This window comes from Chiloscyllium plagiosum, unplaced genomic scaffold (assembly GCF_037043375.1).
Source record: "Chiloscyllium plagiosum isolate Xiang-an unplaced genomic scaffold, Cpla_swu_hap1 HiC_scaffold_42, whole genome shotgun sequence".
NCBI lineage: Eukaryota > Metazoa > Chordata > Chondrichthyes > Orectolobiformes > Hemiscylliidae > Chiloscyllium > Chiloscyllium plagiosum.
Genome location: NW_028270180.1, coordinates 2,012,466 through 2,034,753, shown reverse-complemented (window position 1 = coordinate 2,034,753; position 22,288 = coordinate 2,012,466). Strand labels below are relative to the sequence as shown.

The 22,288-nt window shown below is 41.7% G+C and overlaps 1 protein-coding gene across 1 annotated transcript in view; it reads right to left on the bottom strand.

Moving 5' to 3' along the window:
• Positions 1 to 2,791: 2,791 nt before the first annotated feature.
• The window catches only part of LOC122542523 (chondroitin sulfate proteoglycan 4-like), an 88,633-nt gene continuing 69,136 nt past the window's right edge, over positions 2,792 to 22,288 (bottom strand). Inside the window, exons 7-10 of the mRNA XM_087982200.1 lie at positions 20,693 to 20,824; positions 16,787 to 16,959; positions 10,230 to 10,413; positions 2,792 to 6,461 (exon numbers count right to left, since the gene is read on the bottom strand). Coding sequence (XP_087838326.1) covers positions 4,531 to 6,461; positions 10,230 to 10,413; positions 16,787 to 16,959; positions 20,693 to 20,824 — 2,420 coding nt within the window. The 3' untranslated portion in view covers positions 2,792 to 4,530. The remainder of the gene's footprint in view (positions 6,462 to 10,229; positions 10,414 to 16,786; positions 16,960 to 20,692; positions 20,825 to 22,288) is intronic.

The following is a 22,288-nucleotide window of genomic DNA, read 5'->3' as shown; positions in this document are numbered from 1 at the left end:
GGGGTGGGCCTGGGGAGAAGGTAGTTGAGAGTGCAATAGGTGGATGGAGGAAGGGGTAAAGGTGATAGGTCGGAGAGGAGGGTGGAGCAGATGGGTGGGAAGAAAGATTGGCAGGTAGGACAGGTCATGAGGACAGTGCTGAGCTGGAAGTTTGGAACTGGGGTAAGGTGGGGGGAGGGGAAATGAGGAAACTGGTGAAGTCCACATTGATGCCCGGGGGTTGAAGGGCCCCGAGGTGGAAGATGAGGCGTTCTTCCTCCAGGCATCAGATGGTGAGGGAGTGGTGGTGGAGGAGGCCCAGGACCTGCATGTCCTCAGCAGAGTGGGAGGGGGAGTTGAGATGTTCGGCCATGGGGCGGTGGGTTTGATTGGTGCGGCTGCCCTGGAGATGTTCCCTGAAGCACTCTGTGAGAAGGCATCCGGTCTCCCCAATGTAGAGGAGACTGCATCGGGAGCAATGGATGCAATAATGACATTTGAGGAAGTGCAGGTGAAGCTTTGGTGGATGTGCAAGGCTCCTTTGGGGTGAATCCTGGTTAGCCAAGTGATGTAATGAAATTGGACCCTTTACCATCACTATTGATAGCCCCAGGCTCCAACATGTATGTCTACGTGCTTGTTGCCACATAGACTCTATCTGTCTGTGCAGGCCAGTTGCCTCAATTGGCTGGATTCCTGATGTGATTCAGATTGGAGTAAATAATACTGGCTTCATTTCTGTTCTACCTATAGGGGAGCACAGGTCAGATCTACCTTCAGACAGAGAACTCAGGGGAAAGAGGTTGCTCTGAGAAGGTTATGGTAAGTGGCCCCCTTGAACTGCTGAGCCTGATCTGACACGAACACACCCACAATGTTTTTAGGAAAGGTGTTCCAACATTTTCACCCAGTGACATTGAAGGAACAGCAATTATGTTTTCTAGTCAGGATGGTGAGTAGCTTGCAGGTGATGGTGTTGCTGTATATCTTCTGCTATTGTCCTGGCTACTGCAAACTGTGGATTTGGGAGATGTTGGAATAGAGCTGAGCTGCTCCCTCATGTAATCAAACTCTATCAAACTAAACTAGTTGCTTGAGGTTTACTAAAGTGTAAACTTGATGCTAATTTTTTTTTGCATTAATTTATTATTGGCCATCCTGAATTGCTTGAGCAGCCAGTGGAGGGCCATCTTCTTGATAACAGTGTAGTTTGCTCTTAGGCCATTTCAGAGGACAGTTAACATTATCATTACCATTATAGTACCATTTAGCTGAATTTTTAAATGTGGCAGCCTCATAAAAAAGCTCACATCTGTAACTCTCATACACTCACCTATAGCTGTTATTGGATTAGTTGTGTAGAACAATTAATGGTTAAGTTTATATCAATGAGTCTAATGTACTGCCGCAAGTTTGGAGTAATTATGTTGAAACAAGGTGTGCATGCTACAACAAGAAGGCAGGGTTACTCCCTGTTTTATAATGGCGTTTGATAGTTGACAATACACTGAATTAGGAAGTTCCTTTTGCACCATAGCCCAGAACTGAAATCCAGGTCAGTCTAGATATAATTAAAATGATTTTGCCTCCAATTACTGTCCAGTATTCCAACATGTGCTCTTTCTATAACTAGGTGGATATTCTCTCAATGTTAACTTGCATGTGTGTTAACACCTGAATAGTTGATAGATGTATACGGGTGTTTGCATTTTTAGTTGTGTTTGCTGTTTTGATAAATGGTCATGTCTCTTTCTCAGTGCATGTACACAACTGGTTCTACGTTGGAGTTTGGGTATGAGAGAAAGCACATGTTACACCCTAAACTTATTTCACACAACCAGAGAGAAGAGACTTCTGTTTCAGCCACACTAAATATAAAGCCAGGACTGCAAGAAGGGAAATGATAGTGGATCATTGCATCACCCTGTCCTGTCATTTGTTACTTTAAAAACAATGCTAAATTCTTCCAACTAATGATTGCTTCAGATTACACTGTACATTATGTTTGTGTAACACTCCACAATTTTATTGTTCTATCTCAATTCTATTTAAACATGAATCAAGCTACAGACCTGAGACTGAACCAGCATTTATAGAATATTGATCAGAATCTCACCTCTCACCAACTTCCTTCAAGGATTGTAGAGTGCATTTCATCTACTCTAGGTGTCCTGTTGATGGTTAATACATCATGATAATATTTACCATGTGATCTGCACAGACATTATAAGGTTTAGTGTTGTCCAGGGTTTTCCACAGTTTGTTGGCAAATCACTTGAAACATCTCCCATTTTCTGTGACACTCATGCCAATTTAGGGACCAGGTGGCACTATATCCCTTTAATGACATATTGCATTCTTCTAGAATAGACTAAATTCAGTGTGTTCACTCTAGAGTCAATTATCACAATAATACAAAAGTTATTGCTGCGATACCGCCCGGCCGGAGTATTGTTCTCGGGTTGATTCATTTTATGCAAAAGAAACCTTCTCAAAGATTGTAGGAGTTTTGGGGGTTTTTTTCTATTTTAATCTGTCTGTTCTGAAATTTCATTGAGTGACTGTCCTTCAATACCTCATCCAGGCAACTGTTTGGCATGTGAGTAGACATCTTTTTCTACTAAAAGGGGCATCACAACTTCATCCTGTCATTCCTTCCTCCACAACATTTTTTTTTAAACTATAATAGTAATCTCGAGTGGGCACCATCCCAAACCAAAGAGGTTCCAAAACCAATTGACAGTGGAAGGAACTTAATGATTGCTTCTTGGTTCAGAGGGGTCAGTGTAAATGAACAAAAGTTCCACGTTGCTACAAGAACAATTTCTTTATTATATCCAGTAAGAGAAATTTACATTGCATTTGCCAATTTTATACAATCTTGGGCTTGCGCGTTCATCACTGCTGTAAATTTACACGAAAATTCCTATCTGCTCCCAGAAGAGTTGACGAGCTTCCAGGATGCTTGGCTCACTGGATTCATTGGAACAGGGAATTTAATTTTCACCCAAAGTGGAAATTCTGAATGATGGGACCCACCCTACCAAATTTTATATCTTAGAAGATCAGGAATCCCTTCTTATGGAGTTATGTTCATTTTAGTTGGTTTCCTGATAGATGTCAGTGGCTGTTTTCTAGACTCTTGTTACAAAGAATTAGAATTTTGGCACCATGCAGAATAATTTTAATATATTCAGAATGGTGAAATGTGGGCTCTGAGTATTGTTGGGTGCACATTCTTGGGTCAGTTGGAGAATTTCAAGCAGGTAATAAGAGATTCAAAGACTTTAAAGAGGGAAGGATGGTTCGAACTGGGAACATTAACTTTCAAGGACAAGGGTACTCTTTTTGAGAAGATGATGTGGAGGAGCCAGTGTTGGACTGGGGTGGACACAACACCAGGTTATAGTCTAACAGGTTTATTTGGAAGCACTAGCTTTTGGAGCGCTGCTCCTTCATCAGGTGGTTGTGGAGCATAACATCATAAGACACAGAATTTATATCAAAAGATTACAGTGTCATGTAACTGAGATGGTTTATTGAACAGCCCTCCAAAAGCTAGTGCTTCCAAATAAACCTGTTGGACTATAACCTGGTGTTGTATCATTTTAAACGTTTTGACAAAAGATAGTGTCGAAAAGGAAAGGGACAGTGTTTAAAGGAAAGAAACAAGCTACAATGTAAGCTGGCACAGAGGTCAACAAAAGTGGTAATCAGTTTAGTCTGAATGGCAGTCTAACTCAGGAAGCCAGTGACAATTGAAAGGAGGGCAAGTGAAGTATGTTTAGTACTGTTACATCACTGTCCTTTATGAGAATCAGGAATTAAAAAATCATCAGTTCAATTAAAAATCTATTCCAAAAATGCCAACTGCTGATTAACACTGCAAAGTATTCAGAACTGATTTGATTGACACTGGAAATCTCTTCAGGCTTTAATAGTTTTGAGTGAAAAAGGTGATGTTAATTACACAGAAATTCTGTAGGGACTGTGAGGCTATGAGATAATGTATGTGTTTCTAATTACATTGTAGAAAACATTCAGACCTACACCAATGTCCCATTAAATAACCTTTGGCCTGTTAAGAAAAGCTGCAATAATATTCCAGACTGGTACAAACATAACCCAGTACACATCTTCACCACAGTAACTCCAACTTCTCATGATCTTCTCTACCAATAAGTCAGTAATGATGGTACCACAACATGGCAGCATCTAAGGATTGGTGAAGACAGAATAAATTTTATCCTTATGCACTTTTTATAAACTTTTTAATATTGTAGAGGTGTAGAATAAATCTTCTCAGGGAGCCAACAAGGCACTGACCAGCCACATCATGGTCAGACAACTAAGGCAGGGTTCCCATCCTGTGTGGGATTGTTTTCCATCCAAATGGGTTTGAGACTTTTGGTGAAGCAAGAGCAGACAGACAATGGGAATGTTATTGTCTCCAGTACATGAGGTGTTGATAATGGTCTGATTACACCTTTTCATGAACTCACTGGAAGCACCCTCCTAGATTGGGATGAAGTGGGTGAGCCATTGCAAAGATCACACCCAATATTGATTAGTTTTCAGAGTAGGATTGCTTGTCCTACAGAACTGTTTGGCATCAGGATTAATATGCCCACTGTTAGATTGTGTTTCTAGGCCATTTAGAGGCCTGATATTCACTAAAGGAACAGATTGAACATGATCTGTCTTCCTAAAGGTCTCTTTCTCCACAGCACCATTTTTAGGTTTTGTTGGAGGTACCTGCACATTATGCTTGCCCGTTTTGTTGCGTTTCGTCAGATAGATTGTGATTATTACAGCAATCAGAAACAGCAAAATGATCAAAATGACAGCAATAATAATCGCTGTAAGATTATTCCCTGCTGATGTAAGAACCTTCTCATTAGTTGCTGTTGGTCTGGATTCTGTTGCTATGTTGTCTGATGTTGCTACATTGCCTCTTCTGGCAACTCCATCCCAACTGGGATCCCAGGTTACAGTCGATGAGTATTTATCCATTTTATCACCTTTTGGAGCTGTGGGTCTGCTGCTGAAATCTGGTAACTTGGTCCCACTCAAGGAAGAAACTGTAAGCAATGTGGCATTGTAATGTTGAGTAGGTATATATGGGACAGTCCTAAATTCAAAAGTACCTATACCAGGTGGTACTCCATCTGCTTTCAGGAGAAATTGGAAGCTATCAATTTCAGGATAAGGGCTAGTCTCACCATAATCCCAAAGTTCCATTGCCACATTACCATCTTCTAAATCAGACTGCGTAAAGTTATTCCTTAGATCACTTTGACCTCCAGTCTGTCTATGCAGTTTGACAAGTTTTCCAGTTCTGGGTTGTTGAATAACGTTGAAGGAAGGAATGCTGTGGGTTTTGTTGGCCAGTTCACTAGCATCCAAAACATCTGTGTCAATCAGAATAGTTGTTCCTCTGGGCCAGGACAGATCCTGGGCCACTCTTACGAGGGGCTGCACTGTAACATTCACAATGCCTGATAGATTTCCCTCATGGGTCATTGCAAAGAAATGGAAGCTGTCTTGATAAACAGAGAAATCTCTAATGTGGTATTTTAGATCTCCATTATTAATGTGTTTCTGGGAGAACTCAGTCACAACAGACTGGTTAATAATTATTCTTCCATACCTTGGCTGTTGGGTTATTTTATAGAGTACAATATCATTTTCTTGGGTCTTTATTAAGAGTTCCTCTCTGGTTATCAGCACTGACACATTACCCTGCAGTAATACAATTTCTTTGTTATGGATTATATGAATAGTCACTGGTATAACTTCAACAGTGACAGACCCATTAACTGCTGAATGTTTCCCATCAGAGATACTGAACCAGAATATGCCAGAGGCTGGCTGCCCATCTGCTTTGAACATCACTCTGCCAGCATTGATATCTGCCTGTGTGAACTGTTTTATGGCTGTTGTGTCATTAACCCGATTCACAAAGAAGCCATTGTTTGGCCCTGTGACAATACTGTACAGAATTTCCGCTGGTAAATTATCAAAGTCAACTGTGTTCACGTGATCTGGAGTCAGCACAAAGCTGGAGCCTTGCAGGACATGCAGGGTCATTCCTGTCGTCACAATCTGTGGGGAGTGATCCCTCACTGGCACAACAGTTATGTTGAAGAGCTCAGTAAGCACAATGACAGATCCATCACCTACAGAATATGAAAGTGACTTTCTCCTTGGACTCAACCACACTTGAAATGTGAAGCTATCTGTTAAAGCCCCTAGTTTGCTATGTGTATACTTTAGAGCAGAGTTTAGTAAATCTGATTGTGTAAAGTGCTGCACCTTGCCCACATCAGCTAATGAGAGAAACCCATGGACTGGCTGTACAGTCACCTCAAATATCACATCAGAGGCAGGCTGCTGAGGTTTTGGGACACTGGCCAGAAGATTTGAAGCATCCAAGATGGACTGATCAATTGCTGCACTTTGACCTTCAGGCAGTACAAGACCTGGAGCAAAAAGAAAGATTTTTTACTAATTTCATAAAAATGATAGCACATTAACCATCCCCTTAGTTCAACCTGGACGTAATAGCGTTTATCCTCTGCATTAGCCAAATCTTTCAAATTTCATTTTGTCATATATTTTTATGCTCTTTATCTGTAACCACTGCATCACCTCTTTCTAATGCTGACTCTTCAATCACTGGAACATCCACAGGCTCACAACCTCTCTGTACAAAGGAAGTGTATCATGCTGTCTGTCCTAAATCTATAATATTTTAATCTTATAATACTGACCTCTGGATCCTGAGCCCTCAATAACTAGGAGCATTTCAACATAACTAACATTTTGAAGGGACTTGGTGCACTATGCTTTTACAGATTGTCAACATAGGGTTAATCCTCAGAGGAAAACACAAAAACAATATTAGTTGAGAGTACAAGAGAGCAATCATTTCTACTTTCACAATTTATATGCAACAGACCGCTGTACAAAAAATCAACAGTTTTCTTGGAGTCTGCCTAAAGGCAGTTTTTTTTTAAACAAATGTTTTTAGTTCAATTGCAAAGTAAGTGCTTGCCCTTTCTAAACTATACCATATTTACAAGAACCCTAGAATTTGCACATTGGCATTTAACAGCTCAAATACATTAATGAGAATTCTATATTCCTGCAAACTGTAACCCTCAACCTTTACATTATTGAATGTATATACCTGGAATCACTGACACCTACAGAGAGAAGGTGTGAAAGAGGAAATGCAGTCTTCAAATACATGTCCGTACTTCACCGTGGAATGATTCATGCTCTTTCTAGACGATTGAGCAGATCACAGGATTGGTCTCAACAGACAGCCACATTCCTAACCCTTGCAGCGCATTCATTGTACAAACCTATCATTGGCAAGAGTGTGAAGCTTTCTCCTCTGCCTCAGTTACCAGAACCTTTTCCTGCTCTGAAATATTTACCTTTGTCCATTTCAAATTGAAGGAATTATAGGAGCTGACAGAATAGAAGACTATTCTGCCACAGATGGGTATGAATTGGTGTGGTGCATATTTCAGTACAATTGAATTCAATTTTCACACGTAATATGCTTATCAAATTTGCTATTATCAAATATAACCATAATTCAGCTATAAATTTTAAAATTGTCTACAAATCAGCATTTGGACTATAAGGAAAGAGGAGGAAATGAAATTAATTAATCAGCCCTCTTGAAGATATATGGGGCCAAAGGGCCTCCATCTATCTCGTAACCATTGACCTGAATTGGATAAATGCAAATATTCCAAATCCAGTGAATTGAAACCTAGGAGAGTACATGTGATTCCCATTCTGTATGCAAAAGGCAATCTCTTCTTATAACTCAAACCTTCCAGTCCAGGTACCATCCTAATAAATCTTTACTGCACTCTTTCTAGTTTAATAATATCCTGTCTGTAGTATAGCGACCAGAACTGTGTACAATACTCCAAATGTGGCCTCACCAACATCTTGTACAGATGCAACTAGACATCCCAACTCCTATACTCAATGCACTGACCAATGGAAGCAAGCATTCCAAAAGCATTGTTCATATCCTGTCTACCTGTGATTCCACTTTCAAGGAGCTATGAACCTGTACCCCTAGATCTCTTTGTTCTATAACGCTCCCCAGGGCCCTACCATTGACTGCATAAGTCCTGCCTTGAATTGTCCTACCAAAATGGAACACTTTACATTTATCTAAATTAAACTCCACCTGCCATTCCTCAGTTCACTGGTCCAATTGATCAAGATCTCACTGCATTCTTCAATGTCAATCCTGGTGTCATCTACAAACTTAATAAACATACTTCCTAAACTCTCATCCAAATCAATTATATAAAGTACAAATAACAGTGAACCCAGCACAAATCCTTGCAGCACACCACTGGTCATAGGCCTCCAGTCTAAAAAACAACTCCCTTCCACCACCCTCGGTCTTCTACCATAAAGCCAATTTTGAATCCAATTGGCTAACACTTCCTGGATCCCGTGAGATTAAAACCTTACACAACAACTTGTCATGTGGTACCTTGTCAAAGGCCTCACTAAATTCTTTGTAAATATCTGCTGCTTGACCTCATCTACTTTCTTGGTCACCCCTTCAAAAAACTCAAATTCAAGAGATATTATTTCCCACTTACAAAGCCATGGTAACTATCATAAATGAGTCCTTGCTTCTCCAAATATCTATAGATACTCTCTCTCAGAATCCCCTCAAACAACTTACTCACCCCAGACGCTAGACTCACCTGGCTGTAATTCCCAGGCATTTCCCTACAGCCTTTCTTAATTAATGGCACAATATTAGCCATGTTCCAATCTTTGAACACCTCACCTGTGTCTGTCAATGATACAAATATCTCTGGGGCTCTGCAATTTCCTCCCTGCCTCCCACAAAGTTCTGGATACACTTCATCAGGTCCCAGGGATTTACCTGCTTTAATGAGTTTTAAGACTTTCGGCACCTCCTCTTCTGTAATGTGGACTCTTTTTAAGACATGACTATTTATTTCCCCAAGTTCCCTAGCATCCATGCCTTTCTCAATGGTAAATACTGATGAGAAATGTTCATATAGGATCTCATTCATCTCTTGTGGCTCCACACATTGATGACCTTGTTGATCTTTAAAAGACCCTATTCTCTCCTTAGTTACTCTTTGGCCCTTCATGTACTTGTCGAATCTCTTGGATTCTCCTTTACCTTACCTGCCAAAGCCATCTCATGTCCCATTTTAGTGCTCCTGATTTCTCTCTTACATATCTTCAGACGATTTCTATACTCCTCAAGGAACTCACTTGATCTATACATGTCATTTGCCTCCTTTCTCTTGACCAGAGCCTCAATAACTCTCGTCATCCAAGGGTTCCCTACTCCTGCCAGCCTTACCCTTCATTCTAACAGGAACATGCTTAGACCTGAACCCTTACTAACTCACTTTTGAAAACCTCCCACTTACCAGATATCCCTTTGCCTGCAAACAACCTATATGAATCAATTTTTTTCTCTTCAAACAACAATCTCCTTGTGTTGTGCAGCAGAATAACACAGCCATGCTATTCCAAGTAGTAACAGTGGATCTGACACACAGTCTAAGCCACTTGTATTTGCAAGACAAAATGGTCTTCACTGTCATGAAATCTTTCTGACCTGGTTTTGACCCTGAGCTTTGTTTAAGTAGTGCATATTTTCTACTACGCTATATAACTGGCTGGAATGACAGCAGCTCAATGCTGTCAAGATAACAACAAACTGCATTTGTACAACCCGACAAAATTTAATGCCGATCTACATAAGAAGACATTAGGATGGGAGACCAAAGTTTTGGTCAAAGAGTTTGGTGGTGAGAGAAGCAGAGAGGTTTACAGAGAGAATTCCAAAACTTATGGCCCAGTCAGTTGATGGCACAGTTACCAATAATGTAATTAAACTATGGATTCTCAAGCGACTGGTACTGGAGGAATGCAGATGTCAGAGAGGGGTACAGGACTGGAGATGGCGAGCTACAAGACCAAGGAGGAATTGCACTGTGTCAGGAGACTCCTGTTTATCCTGGACAAATTTAATTTGACAGTGACAGGAATACAGGCAAAGGTACAAAGTACCAGGCGACCAGAATACCTTGTCCAACACACTGGCTATGTGGCTAAAGCAGCTGAGGGTGACTAAGTTCCCATTGAACTGTGTGCTCAGTCACTGCTACTATTAAGGCAGCATCACCATTGAAGTGTAAATTGTACTTTACCTTTATTGTGCCATAGCTGAGTGCCTCTTTGAAGACTATGCCTTTCAAAGGAAATCCATAATGTGAAGGTCTTCCTTTCTGTCACCACTGGGGGAGAGGAAACCGTGAACTCAAATGAATCCTGACATTTCCAAAATGGTTCCTTTGGCCAATTATGTTGGTAGAAAATATTTTCAGATTCCAACTGTTAGTGAAGAAGAGAGAATATCTTATGAATGCCATTCACTGACATTATCTTAAGTGTTACAAACCCTCACTCTATACATGATTGCGAAGTATTTACAGGATGGAAAAAGTCCATGTCAGGTCATCTTGTCTTGGTATTTATACTCCAAGCCTCTTCTCATCATTTTTAATCCTAACCTTATGAACACATTCCTCTATTCCTCCCTCAATGTTTATCTAACTTCCCCTTTGATTCCCCTCAGCCAGACCATGGGGCAGCTTCTCTCCTCCCTGAGGTTCCCAAGACTCACATATGGCATATTCTCCAAACCAGAGCCTGGAAATGTTTATCAAACCTTGCATTAAATAAATCCTGGGTCAATCTTACATCCCTGGGTGCCAAAACATGGTTACTATCAATAACCTGGTTACTATCACTAACTTGTACTCCAAAACCTGGTTAGTATCCTAGTCTGGGCCCCAGAACCTAGTTATTATCTATTGCCTAGGCCCAGAACCTGGTTTCTATTACTGATTTAGGCACTGAGGCCCAGCTACCATTACCAATCCAGACCCAAACATTACAGTCCAGTTATTGTTGCGAACACAGGTCCTGGAGAATGATCACTACCACTAACATAGGCCTTGCAGCTTGTTATCATCACTAGCCCAGACCCACGAACCTGTGTTTACTGTGAGGTCCTGCAGTGTAGTTAGTATTATTAAATTAGTCCCTGGGGCCTGCAGTCACTATCACTAACCTGGAGCCTAGATACTGACACTAACTGGGTTTCAGAGATTAACTACTGTACAGGGACGAATTCTATTTTGAAAATCTACTTGAAGATTTTTACACAGATTGTAGGAATCTCTGCTCAGAGAAATTCTTATAGGAACAGTGTGGGTGTCAGAGCTAGTAATGAGATTGCAATGATCCAATTGCCCTTCTGCCTGAAAGCCTGTGCTATGGGAAGGTGATGGTGTAATGGTAACATCACTGGACTAGTAATCCAGCATTCTAGGCTAATATTCTTTGGGATAGAATTTCAAAATTTACTGTGTCTATTGATTGAACTTAAAGACAATTTTTAAAAAACTGGAATTGAAGGCTAGTGTCAATAATGTTATCATGAATTATCAATTGTTGTAAAACCTTGTGTGGTTGTCACTAATATTCTTTAAGGAATTCATTCTGCCATCTTACCATTTAGACCTATGCATGTGATTCCAGGCCCACAACAATGTTGTTGCTGTTAACTGCCGTCTGAAATAGCCAAATTCAAGGGCAATTAGAGACGGACAACAAATAGTGCCCTCAACAGTGATGCCCATATTCCATAAAGGAGCTAAAACAAATTGTGGATTTAAAGTGAGTGAAGAAGTATGTGCAGCTCTGCTCCTCCTGAGTAACAAGCTGTGTTGAGATGAACATAACAAATAAGAAACAGGACTAGGCCATTCAAACCCTTGAGACTGCTCCACCAACAATAAGATATGGTTGGTCTGATTGCAACCTTAAATTTTCATTCCTGCCTATCCTGATAAACCTTATCCCCTTTGCTTAATAATATATCCACTTCTACCTTAAAATATTCAAAGAATCTGCTACCACCACGTTTTCAGGAAGAGAGCTCCAAAGACTCATGACTGGGAGGAAAACGTTTTGCTGAATCTCTGTTTAAATTTCTATTGACTGCAACTCAGATTGAGATTAATTGAAAATCACAAAATGTACAGCTCAGTAAACCACCAACCTAGACCAAAGGAGTAGGGAGCAGATAATGTACAGCAGACCTGGGGTTCAGTGTCAACTCCTGCATGTTTAAAGTACAAAAGGAGACTATTTCCCTCTTGACCCACTGTGGAGACAATCAGTGGGGAAAGGGCTGTTGGAGAGGTGACCATTTATACTAGTTGATGTCCCCCTTCTGTGCCATTCCTTAGCTAATGGAAGCCGAGTACAGAATGTCGACAGCCTAATCCAAGCAGAAGTGAATGGCTTTGTATACAGCATGGTCCCTTCAAAGATTTCCAGGATGTGAAGAGTTAAAGGAGCTGTGAAATAATTCACACCATGGGAAGGAGGTTGGCAGTGATGTGACAGATAAAGTAATTGTGCCCATTCATTTTGAGCTGGTTTTAGATGTGTCGCTGCAGTCTATGATTTAACTTTGTTTGCAGCGTGGATATTAATTACTTTCCTCTAGCATGGAGTATATGCTATGCGATTTCAGGGAGTCGTTTATCTCCTCTGACACTAACACATACCACAAGTTGCAAAGTTATGCTTCAGCAACAACCCATTAAACCAAAGAGCCAATGCTCTGATTATATTATACAGCCTTTTTCCAGCATTATTTATGCTTATCTTTTTTTGTGTTCTAATTTTCTGTTGAAGGTATTGGCAGATCTTTCACAATGTTATCGAAGTGGCTATTTCTCGTCCGTGAGTCTTTGAATTATACTGCACACAGGAGGCCATTTAGTCCACTGTACCTGTGCTGGTTTTCTGAATAAACTATCTGGCTAGTTGCATTCTCTGTTCGATCCCAATAATTATATTATTTTCAATTCAAGATTTTACGTTTTTGCAAGTTATGATTGAATCTGCTTCAACTGCCCACCAGAGTGTGTTCCTGCTCATCTCCTGTCTAGTTCTTTTGTGAATTATTTTAAATCTGTGATTCTGCTTACTATCTGTCAATGAAAACAGTTTCTCCTTGTCATCCTCCTTCTTATTTCCTCTGTTAAAATTCTTCAACGAATGCCTCTATTATATCTCCCTTTGATGTTCCCTGCTTTGAAGAATAACCCAAGCTTCCAGACATAATTGAAGTCCCGCAAACCTGGTACCAATAATCGCAAATCTCCTTTGCACCCTTGACATCCTTCCTCAGGTGTGGTGCCTGAATTGAACACAATGCTCCAATAGGGGCTAAACCAGTATTTTATCAATATTTTGGGTAACATCCTTGTTTTTGCACTCTATGAGCAGAATCTTACTGGGATTCTGAGCGCTTTGGGCTCTGACAACATTTGTGCTAGAGTTAAATGAATAGTGTGATGAGGCCTCTCACAACATTGGCTGCATCTTGCTCCATTATAATAGCTCTGACAATTTGTACCATGGAAGCTGAGATAATCCACAAAATTCTAAAACAAGCAGCAAAATTTTAAATTAAATACAGACAATATTCTAAAAATGATATAAATTTGTTCAATCTCCCGATGTTAATCAGTCCTTTTGAAAAGTCCAGAATCTGGATCTGCACCAATGAATTCATCAATTCTTCCTTGTACCGCAGGAACTTTGGGGGACAAAAGATCAAAACAACGGCACTTTAAAAATGAGGAAGACAGACAAAGGCATTGACCACATGGTCAGAAAAAGAAACCGATACTGCTGTCTGACACAGCGGTGAATCTGCACAGTTACTGCATTTGCTGTTTGAGTTCAAGTATCTCTGGACATCGGAGTGCATCTAGGAAAAATTAACAAACAGCAAAATTCACAGCTGACCTTGGAGGAACCTGTGTGGCAAAGCTCACAGCACAGGAACACATAAGTGCATAGCTTTTAAGTGTAGCTTTGCTGTAAATCTACAACAGTGAGCAGAGTGGTTCTTTCTTGATTACATGTTTTATTGAGATCTGTCTCTTGATTACATTTTAAAAATATAAGCCATAGCATTAAGTTAGTCTGGAGCAGTGGTTTTCTACAGCAATAAGACGGTGCCATTTTCTGGGTCTGTAGATTGTGAAGAAGCAAAGATGGCCTTTAGTAGAGTGATATCCTCTTCTTGTCAGATGTGGGAGTTTAGGGAGAGTTTCCATGTTACTGATAACTATGTCTGCAAAAAATGCTTTTGGTTGCAAATCCTATCAGATCGTATGAATCTGTTGGAGCGGCAGTTAGAGACAGTAAGGAATTTACAGAAGCTAGGGGGTGTGATGGATGGCAGTTATAGAACGGGAGAAAAGCTGCAGATACAGTCAGGTAGATGGGTTAAACGCAGGAAAAGTAGGAGGGGTAGACAGGTAGTGCAGAAGTCTTCTGTGGCTATCCCCATTTCAAACAAGTATGCAGTTTTGGAAAATGTAGAGGGTGGTGGACTCTCAGGGGAATATATCACAAATAGATTCCTGATGAAGGGCTTTTGCCCGAAATGTCGATTTTACTGCTCCTCAGATGCTGCCTGAACTGCTGTGCTCTTCCAGCACCACTAATCCATATATCACAAATAGCCAAGTTTCGGGTACCAAGAATGGCGCTAATGTAATGAGAGGTACGTTGGGTTCCAAGCGATCAATTGTAATAGGAGACTCTCCAGTCAGAGGCACAGACAGATGTTTCTGCAACTGGCAGCGAAAAATCAGAATGGTGTGTACCTCCCTGGTGCCAGGATCAAGGATGTCTCAGAGAGGATACAGAATGTTCTCAAAGGGAAGAGGGACCAGCAGGAGGTTGTTGTACACATTGGAACCAATGACATGAGAAAAGGATGAGATTCTGAAGGGAGAATATAGAAAATTAGGCAGGAATTTAAAAAGGAGGTCCTCGAGGGTAGTATTGTTTGGATTATTCCTGGTGCTATGAGCTAGTGAGGGTAGGAACAGGAGGACAGAGCAGAGGAATGTGTGGCTGAGGAGCTGGTACAGGAGAGATGGGTTCACAGTTTTGGATCATTGGAAGCTGTTTTGGGGTAGAAGTGACTTGTACAAGAAGGATGGGTTGCACCTAAATTGGAAGGGGACTAATATACTGGCAGAGAGATTTGCTAGAGCTGCTCAGGAGGAGTTAAACTAGTAAGGTTGGGGTGGTAGTGGGGAGGGGGAGGGGGGGACCCAGGTAAATAGTGAGGAAATAAATCAATCAATCTGATACTGGTCCAGTTGGGAAAACGAGCAAGTCAAACAGTGAGGGCAGACAGGAACACAGCAGAGAACAAGGTAGGACCGATTATCCATTCTATCCATGTCTCTCAAACTTTGTAAAATTCTATCAGGTCACCCCTCATCCTCAATTTTCAAGTGAAAACAAACTAGGTTTGTCCAAACTCTCCTCATAGTTAATACCCTCCAAAACAGCAACATCCTGGTAAACCATTTCTGTACCCTCTCCAAAGCCTCCTTCTGGTAGTGCTGCAACCAGAACTGTACACAATATTCCAAATATGGCCTAACTAAAGTTCTACACATGTGCAACTTGACTTGCCAATTGTTATACTTTATACTCCGACCAATGAAGACAAGCATGCATGTGCCGCCTTGACCACCTCATCCACTTGTGCTGCCACTTTAAGGGAACTGTGGACCTACATGCCTAGGATCCTCTATATGTTGATGCCACATTTGTCTTGCTTAAACTCTATCTGCCAGCCCAAGTTTCCAGCATATCTATATCCTGCTGGATCCTGTGTCAATCCTTCTCACCATCCACAATTTTCTAAATCTTAATGCCATCCACAAATGTACTAATCAGGCCACCTACATTCGCCTCCAAACCATTTATATATATTATAAACCAACAGGGCCCCAACACTGACCCACGTGGAACACCAGTGGTCACAGATCTCCAGTCAGAAAAACACCCTTTCAGCCAGTTCTATATTCATCTTAACAGCTCACTGCGGATCCAACATAATTTCACCTTTTGTATCAACCTGCCATAAGGGGCCTTATCAAAGGTAGACAACATCTACAGCCCTGCCCTCACCAATCATCTTTGTCACTTTCTCAAAAAACTCTGTCAGGTTTGTGAGGCATGACCTTCCCCATACAAAGCCATGCTAATAAGTACATATTTTTCCAAATGTGAATTAATCCTATCCAATAAAGGATCTTGTCCAATCATTTTCCGATTCCACTGATGTAAGGCTCGCTGGCCTGTAATTTCCTGAATTATCCCCATTGCCCTTCTTGAACAAAGAAACCACATTAACTATTCTCCAGTCCTCTGGGCACATCTTCTGTGAGAAAAAAATCCAAAGATTTTGCGAACGGCTCCAGCAATATCCTTATTTGCCCCCCTCAGCATTCTGAAATAGTCTTATCAGGTCTTGGAGACTTGCCTACTCTAATGCTTTTCAAAACATCCAACACCCTTTTTATACTGAATGTCTGTTGTTGTTCAGGACCTGTGAACATTCTTCCCATTGTATCCAAACAAAGTGAAAACTTTAATTCTTCCCAACTTCAGAAGCAGAGCTAATTCTGAATGACTTGCCAGACTATTTGATTAATTGGGGAGGGGGTGGGGGGCACGTCACAGCCACACTGGTAGCTATCATCAACTGAGGTAATCAGGTATATGTTCCAGAATTGTAATGGATTTTTTGACTGATTGAACCACCACAGGCGTTTGATTACCGTGTCCAAGTGATTGCACTCACATCTCTCTCAGTGAAGTTAGAAACATTCCCTATGACATTGCCTTCATTGACCCTAATGAGTTGTCCCAGGGCTGGAGCAGTCAATATTGTATATGTCAATGGCCAATCATTTGCTTTGTTGTCATCACTGGTTGTCGCTTTCAGGTACTGACTTGTGATTGGCTGGCGTGTTCCTGGAAGGCAGGAAAAGAAAGGTATGTTATTTTTACTTGTTTGATTGGACTCGCCCGGCCTCTCATCTATAAAACCAAAAGTGATTTCAATTCCTCTGGAACCCTTCCTTCCATTCGCATTGTACTCCAGCTCCCTTCCAAGCACATGGCCAGGCATCTCCTCGCTGTTGCTATTTAGAATATAGAACATAGAACAGTACAGGCCTTTGGCCCTTGATATTGTGCCGGCCTTTTATCCTACTCTAAGATCAGACTAATCTACATGCTCTTCACTGTACTATCTTCCATGTGTCTACCTAAGAGTTGCTTAAATGTCCCTAATATCTCTGACTCTACTACCACTGGTGGCAGTGCATTCCACGCACCTACAACTCTGAGTAAAGAACCTACCTCTGACATCTCCCCTAAACCTTCCTCCAATCTCCTTAAAATTATGTCCCCTCGTGACAGACATTTCCGCCATGGGGAAAAGAGTCTGGCTATCCACTTTATCTATGCCTCTCAACATCTTGTACACCTCTATCAAGTCACCTCTCATCCTTCTTCGCTCTAATGAGAAAAGCCCTAGCTCCCTCAACCTTTCTTCATAAGACATGCCCACCAGTCCAAGCAGCATCCTGGTAAGTCTCTTCTGCTCCCTCTCTAAAGCTTCCACATCCTTCCTATAATGAGGCGACCAGAACTGAACACAACATTCAAAGTGTGGTCTAACCAGGGCTCTATAGAGCTGACGCATAACTTGTGCTCTTAAACTCAATTCCCCTGCTAATGAAAGCCAACACACCATATGGCTTCTTAACAACCCTATCAACCTGGGTGGCAACTTTGAGGGATCTATGGACATGGACCCCAGGATCCCTCTGTTCCTCCACATTGCCAAGAATCCTGCCTTTAACCCTGTATTCTGTATTCTGTATTCAAATTTGACCTTCCAAAGTGAATGACTTCTCACTTTTCTATGTTGAACTCCATCTGCCACTTCTCAGCCCAGTTCTCCATCCTGTCAAGGTCTCATTGCAACCTATAATAGCCTTCCGTATTATCCACAACTCCACCAACCTTTATGTCATCGGCAAACTTACTAACTGACCCTTCCACTTGCTCATCCAAGTCATTTATAAAAATCACAAAGAGCAGAGTTCCCAGAACTGATCCCTGTGGAACACCACTGGTCACCGAGCTCCAGGCTGAATACTTTCTGTCTACCACTACCCTCTGTCTTCTATGGGCCAGCCAATTCTGTATCCAGACAGATACAGGTTTCCCTGTATCCCATGCCTTCTTATTTTCTGAATGAGCCCACCATGGGGAACCTTATCAAATGCCTCGCTAAAATGTACACCACATCCACTGCTCTACCTTCATCAATGTGCTTTGTCTCATCCTCAAAGAATTCAACAAGGCTTGTGAGACATGACCTGTCCCTCACAAAACCATGCTGACTATCTCTAATCAAACTATGATTTTCCAAGTAATCATAAATCCTGTCTCTCAAAATCCTCTCCAATACTTTGCACACCACAGACGTGAGACCGACTAGTCTGTAATTCCCAGGATTATCTCCATTCCCTTTCTTGAACAAGGGAATACCATTTGCCACGCTCCATTTGGTACTACTCCGGTGGACAGCGAGGATGCAAAGATCATCACCAAAGGCACAGCAATCTCTTCCCTCACTTCCTGTAGTAACCTTGGGTGTATCCCGTCTAGCCAGGGGTTTATCTATTCTTATGTTTTTTAATGTTTTCAGTACATCCTCCATCTTAACTAGTTCTAGCATTTCAGTCTGTTTCACACTGTCCTCAACAAAGTCAAGGTCCCTCTCAGTAGTGAATACTGAAGCAAACTATTCATTAAGGACCTCCCCTACCTTCTCTGACTCCAGGTGCAAGTTCACTCCACTATCCCTGATTGGCCCTACCCTCACTCTGGCCATCCTCTTGTCCCTCACATAAGTGTAGAATGCCTTAGGGTTTTCCTTAATCCTACCTGCTAACGCTATTCTTGAAAAGACTATAGAACATAGAACATAGAACAATACAGCACAGAACAGGCCCTTCAGCCCACGATGTTGTGCCGAACATTTGTCCTAACTTAAGCACCCATCCAAGTACCTATCCAATTGCCGCTTAAAGGTCACCAAAAATTCTGACTCTACCACTCCTACAGGCAGCGCATTGCATGCCCCCACCACTCTCTGGGTAAAGAACCCACCCCTGATATCTCCCCTATACCTTCCACCCTTCACCTTAAATTTATGTCCCCTTGTAACACTCTGTTGCACCCGGGGAAAAAGTTTCTGACTGTCTACTCTATCTATTCCTCTGATCATCTTATAAACCTCTATCAAGTCACCCCTCATCCTTCGCCGTTCCAACGAGAAAAGGTCTAGCACTCTCAACCTATCCTCGTACGACCTATTCTCCATTCCAGGCAACATCCTGGTAAATCTTCTCTGTACCCTCTCCAAAGCTTCCACATCTTTCCTAAAGTGAGGCGACCAGAACTGCAAACAGTACTCCAAATGTGGCCTAACCAAAGTCCTGTACAGCTGCAACATCACTTCACAACTCTTGAATTCAATCCCTCTGCTAATGAACGCTAATACACCATAGGCCTTCTTACAAGCTCTATCCACTTGAGTGGCAACTTTCAAAGATCTATGAACATAGACCCCAAGATCTCTCTGTTCCTCCACCTCACTAAGAACCCTACCGTTAACCCTGTATTCCGCATTCTTATTTGTCTTTCCAAAATGGACAACCTCACACTTGGCAGGGTTGAACTCCATCTGCCACTCCTCAGCCCAGCTCTGCATCATATCTAAGTCTCTGCAGCCGACAACAGCCCTCCTCACTATCCACAACTCCACCAATCTTCGTATCATCTGCAAATTTACTGACCCACCCTTCGACTCCCTCATCCAAGTCATTAATAAAAATTACAAACAGCAGAGGACCCAGAACTGATCACTGCGGAACTCCACTTGTAACTGGGCTCCAGGCTGAATATTTGCCATCTACCACCACTCTCTGACTTCGACCGGTTAGCCAGTTTTCTATCCAATTGGCCAATTTCCCTCTATCCCATGCCTCCTGACTTTCCGCATAACCCTACCATGGGGAACCTTATCAAATGCCTTACTAAAATCCATGTATACTACATCCACTGCTCTACCCTCATCCACATGCTTGGTCACCTCCTCAAAGAATTCAATAAGACTTGTAAGGCAAGACCTACCCTTCACAAATCCGTGCTGGCTGTCCCTAATCAAGCAGTGTCTTTCCAGATACTCATAAATCCTATCCCTCAGTACCCTTACCATTACTTTGCCTACCACCGAAGTAAGACTAACTGGCCTGTAATTCCCGGGGTTATCCCTATTCCCTTTTTTGAACAGGGGCACAACATTGGCCAGTCTCCAGTCTCCTGGTACCACCCCCATTGACAGTGAAGACGAAAAGATCATTGCCAACGGCTCTGCAATTTCCTCTCTTGCTTCCCACATAATCCTAGGATAGAGGTATGTGAAAGAGATTTAAGGATGGTTTCTTAAAGCTGGCCTGGGTTGAATGTTTCTGGTGCCAGCTAGTCACACACAACAGGAAAATCTCATTTTCCTTCCTACCTTGATTCTGAACTGGTTCACATAAGCTCAGCAACAGTGAGGGCTCTCTGAATGCACTCAGTGCCCGATGTAACCGACACCAATTGTTGTAATCCATGTCTATACCTGGATAAATAATGAGAGGTTCCTTTGTTTCAATTCGGATGTTCAAATGTCTTGCATTGACTGTAAATAGCTGTGCAGCTGCATTATTCACTCCATCAGACACGTCAAAGCTGAATCCTCCAGACAATGATCCTACAAATGGAAGGGACACCAGGGGAAAAGTAGATTATCTGAAAATTAATATTTAATAACACAAGGTTTCATGCCTGACTTCCATAGGCTGGGTATAAACAATATTAACCTTTGGATATGCAACAGTATCCATTCAGTGTTTGTTACTTCATGAATTGCATTCTGGGGGATTATGGCACAGGGGTAATGATAACAAACTAGTAACCCAGAGGCTTGAACTAATGCACATGAGATTCCACTCTGGTTGCTGGTGAGATTTAAATACAATTAATAAATAAATCTGGAATAAAAAGCTGGTATCATTAATAATGATTATGAAAGGTTGGATTCTCAGAAAAACCCACATGGTTCAATAATGTCCTTTAGAGAAAGAAATCTGCCTACATGTGTCTCCAGATTCACAACAATGTGGTTGACTCTTAACTGTCCTCTGAAATGGCCAATGAATGATATCGTATTACCACTGAAAAGAAGCACTACAGGACTGTTTGAGAAGATGGTGGTGAGCTTATTACTGTCTTGTGTTTGGTAATTTCTCAGAGGATTGGGATGTTGGGGAGTTGGAGGGTTGGGGGAAGTGGGAGGGGATCCCCCACAACGTGAAGGCCGGGGAGAATGAGTTCATGCCTGATGGCCCTGCAATGAGTCTGTATTTCGATACAGTCAGGATTCAGGTGGAGAAAGAGATTATAAAACACATGATTCAGGCGTTGGAAGAATGTGAGAAATATACTTTCAAATATACTATTTCAAATTAGGAAGAGGTAGATTTTCTGGGTCTGTCTACAGTTGATTATGTAGGCTCACTAGAAGATGTACCTGATGGACTTACCTAGAATACAGAGACAAACTGGATAAATGTCATCTTGCTTTACAATGCAATACTGGGCCTTGACAAAAGCATATAAATTCCCCTTATATTTAAAGACAAATTAGGCCTTTGACGCAAATGAAACATAACGATAAGGGGCTCCTTCTTTAGGATAACTGGTGATACCACTGCCTACATGTTGCCAATTACTGCATAGATGCTAACTGCTATATAAACTTGGTTTGTACATGAACTAGATTTCCAACTCTGGGAATGCGTTTGCTGTACTGACTGTTTCTGGATCAGCATTGATTAAATAACTTCGGAAAAGTCACGGAATACAGGGAGAACTAGCCATTTGGATACTGAACTGGCTCAAAGGTAGAAGACAGAGGGTGGTGGTGGAGGGTTGTTTTTCAGACTGGAGGCCTGTGACCAGTGGAGTGCCACAAGGATCGGTGCTGGGTCCACTACTTTTTGTCATTTACATAAATGATTTGGATGCGAGCGTAAGAGGTACAGTTAGTAATTTTGCAGATGACACCAAAATTGGAGGTGTAGTGGACAGCAAAGAGGGTTTCCTCAGATTACAACAGGATCTAGACCAGATGGGCCAATGGGCTGAGAAATGGCAGATGGAGTTTAATTCAGAT